Source organism: Scomber scombrus, chromosome 18, assembly GCF_963691925.1.
Source record: "Scomber scombrus chromosome 18, fScoSco1.1, whole genome shotgun sequence".
In the NCBI taxonomy this organism is placed as follows: Eukaryota; Metazoa; Chordata; class Actinopteri; order Scombriformes; family Scombridae; genus Scomber; species Scomber scombrus.
Genome location: NC_084987.1, coordinates 655,662 through 661,661, shown reverse-complemented (window position 1 = coordinate 661,661; position 6,000 = coordinate 655,662). Strand labels below are relative to the sequence as shown.

At 41.6% G+C, this 6,000-nt stretch overlaps 1 protein-coding gene across 2 annotated transcripts in view; it reads left to right on the top strand.

Moving 5' to 3' along the window:
• zgc:158376 (uncharacterized protein LOC100101643 homolog) overlaps window positions 1-4,884 on the top strand; it is a 19,919-nt gene extending 15,035 nt beyond the window's left edge. For both annotated transcript variants that reach the window (XM_062437962.1, XM_062437963.1), the window contains 2 exons: window positions 1-181; window positions 1,134-4,884. The exon at window positions 1-181 is cut by the window's left edge and continues 41 nt beyond it. In XM_062437962.1, coding sequence (XP_062293946.1) covers window positions 1-181; window positions 1,134-1,435 — 483 coding nt within the window. In that variant the 3' untranslated portion in view covers window positions 1,436-4,884. The remainder of the gene's footprint in view (window positions 182-1,133) is intronic.
• The last annotated feature ends 1,116 nt before the right edge of the window (window positions 4,885-6,000 follow it).

The following is a 6,000-nucleotide window of genomic DNA, read 5'->3' as shown; positions in this document are numbered from 1 at the left end:
GAGCTGCGATTGGCTGGTTTGGACCTGACGGAGGCGTCGTCCCGCCTGTTGGTGCGCTACGTCCCCCGGCTGGTCAAACTGGACCTGAGCCAGTGTTTGAACATCACTGACCAGACAATCCACACCCTCACCTCCCCCATCTCCCCCCTCAGAGAGAGCCTCACCCACATCAACCTGGCAGGTAAGCACTAACCTGTCTCAGGTGTATCTCAGATGTGTCTCAGGTGTATCTCAGGTGTATCTCAGGTGTCTCAGATGTGTCTCAGGTGTGTCTCAGGTGTATCTCAGGTGTCTCAGATGTCTCAGGTGTATCTCAGGTGTGTCTCAGGTGTGTCTCAGGTGTGTCTCAGGTGTCTCAGATGTGTCTCAGATGTGTCTCAGGTGTATCTCAGATGTGTCTCAGGTGTGTCTCAGGTGTATCTCAGGTGTCTCAGATGTCTCAGGTGTATCTCAGGTGTGTCTCAGGTGTGTCTCAGATGTGTCTCAGATGTGTCTCAGATGTGTCTCAGATGTCTCTGATGTCTCTGATGTCTCAGGTGTGTCTCTGATGTCTCAGGTGTGTCTCAGATGTCTCAGGTGTATCTCAGGTGTATCTCAGGTGTCTCAGGTGTGTCTCAGGTGTGTCTCAGATGTCTCAGATGTGTCTCAGATGTGTCTCAGGTATGTCTCAGGTGTATCTCAGGTGTGTCTCAGATGTCTCAGGTGTCTCAGGTGTGTCTCAGGTTTCTCAGATGTCTCAGGTGTCTCAGGTGTGTCTCAGGTGTGTCTCAGGTGTGTCTCAGGTGTATCTCAGGTGTATCTCAGATGTCTCAGGTGTATCTCAGGTGTCTCAGGTGTGTCTCAGGTGTGTCTCAGGTGTATCTCAGGTGTGTCTCAGATGTCTCAGGTGTGTCTCAGGTGTGTCAGGTGTATCTCAGGTGTGTCTCAGGTGTCTCAGGTGTATCTCAGGTGTGTCTCAGATGTGTCTCAGGTGTCTCAGGTGTATCTCAGGTGTGTCTCAGATGTCTCAGGTGTGTCTCAGGTGTGTCAGGTGTGTCTCAGGTGTCTCAGGTGTGTCTCAGATGTCTCAGGGTTCTCTCAGGTGTGTCTCAGGTGTGTCTCAGGTGTGTCAGATGTCCCCCTCTGTCTTTCAGGTTGTCTGAAGGTGACGGAGCAGTGTGTCCCTCTCCTGCGTCGCTGCACCTCCCTGCAGACGGTGGACCTGCGCTCCTGCTCCCTCCTCTCCTCTGAGACCGGACAGCTCCTCTCCTTCCCAATCCACGCCTCCTCCTCCTCCTCCTCCTCCACCGCCTCCTCCTCATCCTCCTCTTCTTCCTCTGCCACCACGACCACGACCACGGTCACTGCTTCCTCCTCCTCCACGTCTGCTCCCTCCTCCTCCTCCTCCTCCTCCTCCTGTCCTCCTGAAGACAGAACGCTGCTAAAGAACAGCTAAAGTGCTCCACCATGACACTTACAGTTACCAGGGCAACGAGCCCCGCCTCCCACCTCCTTACACTACAGACAGGTGAGGAGGAGGAGGAGGAAGAGGAGGAGGAGTATTTTGGGAACGTTGTGGGTAATAGTTGATAAATAGAAACTCTGAGCATGTACATATTTGTTCTCTGTACAATTTTTGGGTGTGTGTATATACTGTATCTGTAGTTTACTGTAAATGACCCCCCCCCCCAAACTCCCCCTATCCCCCCCCCCCCCCCCCCCCTCCCCCCCCCCCCCCCCTCCACCTGACAACCAATCATCATGCCGGGCGTCCACCTGCTCGTCAGTAGCTGCAGAACGAAGGAAACGAGAGAAAAAACAAAATGTCTTTTTCATTTTTATTTTTTCTATCTGGAGTAAAAAAAAATCAGATGCTAGCAGTTTCCCTCCACTTCCAGTCTTTGTGCTAAGCTAACCAGCAGGGGGCGCCACCGCTGCTCGTATTGATCTCAGTTTCTTTGACTAGTCGAGCTAATCAATCATCGTCATATCAAACGCGGCTGCTCAGGTTTCTGTTATTTTTTATTTGTGCAGATTTAAAGTTTAACGAGAAATTTGACGAAACTTTCTGAAGCAAAAAAAAAAAAGACGTTAAAATCTCCTCAATCATGTTTTTAAGATATCAGATTAAACATATCGACCAATCAGCACTCACCGTGTTCAGAGTTATATCGTCCGTGTTTCTGCTCGTTAATTAGGTTTTTTGCCTTCAAACTTTTAAATTATTCAGAAATCGTGATCAGCGCGTTAGCTTAGCTTAGCACAAAGACTGGAAGCGGGTGGAAACTGTTAGCCTTCCTGTCAGAGTCTTTAACAAGTTTTTTTTCCTTTTCTGTTAATTAACAGATTAAATTAAATTAAAGGAGACGATCATTTTCATTTTTACTAAATTTTGTCTCAAAATTTTAATTTAAATCTGATCTTTATTTAAACATCTTTCAGGAAGTAAACATTAAAACACTTTTTATTAATAAATGTTTTTTCCACCTTTAATATTTTACAGTTAATTATCGTCTTAAAGTCGTTCAGACGTTCATCATTAAAGCATCGTTCCTCTCTTGAAGCAGCCATGCTAACAGTTTCCCTCTGCTTCCAGTGTTTGTGCTAAGCTAAGCTAACGTGGACTGCTCCTTTAAGGTTTGTTCAGGTGTCGTTTTTCTTTGAGCCTCGATGTCTTCAACGTTCGCCTCAATCACCCCCCCCCCCCCCCCTCACCCCACCCTACCCCACCCCCCCCGTGTTGATCACCTCTGATCAGGTTCATTGATCGATCGTTTTTTCTCAGGAGTAACGTTTAGTTTTAAATTATTTAGAGTGAGCTGAGACATTCCTACAGAAACAACCTCAGTTTAGTTTTTATTATTTTCACACTCCTCCTCTTTTCTGTTTTTTGTTTTTGTTGTTTTTTTTTGATCACATGATTAAATTTTCATGTTTCATTTTCTGCCGTTAAAGAAAATAAACGAGAAACTAAAACGACGTTAAAGTTTAAAAATATCTGATTATATAATAAATTTAACATCACTGTGACATCATCATCATCATCATCATCATCAGCTGATTTATTATCTGATTTTAATAAAGTCACGATCTAGATTTAATATTTCTTCATCTCAGTAAATAATCTGAACTCTTCTGTCTAATTGTGTCTTAATATTGATTTATTATTTATAATTAGACTTTAAAAAAGGGAAATATTTAATCTATCTCGTTAATCTTTAATTAGTGATTCCTGATTAATTCATCTTTAATCTCTTTATTCAGATTTAAAGCCTTTAATTCACCTTTAGTGAGCTAACTGATGATGTCATGATGATGTCATAATTCTGGTTTCTCGTCATAATTCTGGTTTATTATTTTTATGATTTATCGTTTTTCATTTTTCAGATTTTACGTCATAAAATATTTTTTTTTGTATTTTATCGCAGAAACTCGACAGAGGATTTTTAGTTTGTGTTTTCGGCTGAAATGATTGGACGCCCTGGTGGTGGGCGGAGCTTCAGCCGCTCAGCTGTGACTATCGGACTTTATTTCTGTGTGTGAGGCGGTGGCACTGAGGGGGGGCGGGGGGGGGGGTTATTTCATATTGTTGTTTTCAGATGTGCAAATAAACAGCCAAATAAATCGTTAAATACGATAATTGTAACGATGAGAAGAAGCAGCTCGATCAGTTCAGCACGAAAACAGCAGCTGTTTTCACGGAGTCGTACAAACTTTCTGCTGAATCGTACGAACTTTGTGCCGAGTCGTACGAACTTTGTACTGAGTTTTACGAACTTTGTGCCAAGTTGTACGAACTTTGTACCGAGTCGTACGAACTTTGTGCTGAGTCGTACGAACGTTGTGCCAAGTTGTACGAACTTTGTACCGAGTCGTACGAACTTTGTGCTGAGTCGTACGAACTTTGTACCCAGTTGTACCAACTTTGTGCCGAGTTGATCGAACTTTGTACCAAGTCGTACGAACTTTGTAGTGAGTCGTACGAACTTTGTAGTGAGTCGTACGAACTTTGCACGAAGTCGTACGAACCGACAGATGAAATACAACCAATAAAAGAATGCGAGATTATCTGCGTTGCTAGTTTGTTGTTATTCTTTTAGCTCTTTAGCGAAACGTCGGGTAACACGCTGACATTAGCGAGCTAGCAGAAACGTTTCTCTGGTCGCAGCTGCTTCTTCTTATTCTGGGAACATTTCTTTTTCTTTTTTTTCGACGAATGAATAATAATGAAATCAGTCGTTATTTGCAGCCCTGAATAAAGCGTATCGTTAAGTATTGTCGCTCTGTGGTAGAAAAAACATCGGAATTTAAAGTATTAAAATATCTGCAGCCAAACTTCTCGTGGTGCCATAAAAACAGCTGATCGACCAGTTTTTATATTTTATTTTTTCTATTCTGTTGTGACTTAGTTCTGTTTATTTCGTACTGTGACTGTAACGTGGGGATGAAGCGTAATCACAGCTTCACAAATTTACCTAGCAACAAGTGAGGAGGTTAAATCTGATTGGACGATAATCCCCTGACTCCCTGAAAAGCTCTTATCCAATCACATCTCTCGCCTTCTGTCTCTTATCTTAGTAAAAAAAAACAAAAGTGTTTTTATGGATGTTTAAAAGATGCACTGGATCATCATCATCATCATCACCTTCATCCTCACTGTTTGCCAAATGTTAGTTTTTGTTGTGAAAGGGCATTTTATCCTGTTTATTTGTCTGTTTTTTTGTTTTTTTTATACTTTGTCCGCAACTCTTCCGTTTTTTGTTGTGACGATGGAAAAAAAAAAATGAGGAAGAAGTTGGAACAAAAATTTTAAAAAGAGACAAAAAGACCAACTCAAGGCAGCTACGTATGAGTGACTACTGTAAAATGAACTTAACTAATAAAGAAGCAATGGGTTTGTTTTTACTGCTCGTCTCCGTTTGTTTCATTCAGGAAGATTTTAAACACTTTATCAGAGCTTCTCTCAAGCGGGGAGTTCCGGTCCTCTGAAATGAGGCCAACCAGGAAGTAACTTAAAACTGCATTCTATCAAAAGGCCACCAGGGGGCGACCGTTTTGGTGTCAAAAGGACTTCCGTCTCTATACAAGTCAATGGAGAATTCACCAACTTCTCACTTGATTTCTAACCTCAGTAAACGTTTTCAAAATGTGTTTATGGTCTCAATCGCTAGTTTAAAGCCTTCTTCAATGCAGTATGATGTTCATTTGGGACATTTTGGCCTCCCTGATTTTATATGTGACGATAAAGCAGGGTATGCATTAGGGCGTGGCTACGTGGTGATTGACAGGTTGATTGGTTCACAGGTTCAGGAGGGCGCCTCATGCTCCTCCTGATGCCCATATAAGTAGAATCCCTGTTTTTATTTTTCCCAGCATGCACCTGAAATGTTCAAGATGGCGCTGCTCAGATCCGATACTATTGGCCTCCGAGCAGCAGTCCACAAACCAATGGGTGACGTCACCGATGTTACGTCCTTTATATATACAGTCTATGGCTTCTCTCAGGTAAGAGGTTTATTACATTATCAACAAAAAACTAAACATTTAAACCACAATATGAACCTGACAGAATACAAGAGTCAGAGAGGTTTATATTAGTCTCCATGAGGTTTAGTTTAAATTTAAAGGGTTAAAATGATAAAATAAACGTATGAATAACTTCACACATTCTTTTTTTGTGGACCCAGCATCAAATTTCTGCTTTTAATCCATTTAGAGAGAATATATTAGAGGATTATGGCAAAAATGTCTAAGTGGTGTAACCATAAAAACTTTGTACCAAATAATTCAACTTGCTTAAAAACAGTAAATAGTCAATAAAACACCATATCAACTAGTTTGGCATGATCTTACATTATAACTTTATATTAAATAAAGCTAATGGAATACAATTGTTCTAGATATTACATTTACTCTGGTTACCATGGAGACCAGGAAACATTTACATGTTTTAAATGAAGTCATTATTAGTATAAGTCCACTTAAATACACTGTAGGTGATAAAATATGTAATATTTATCA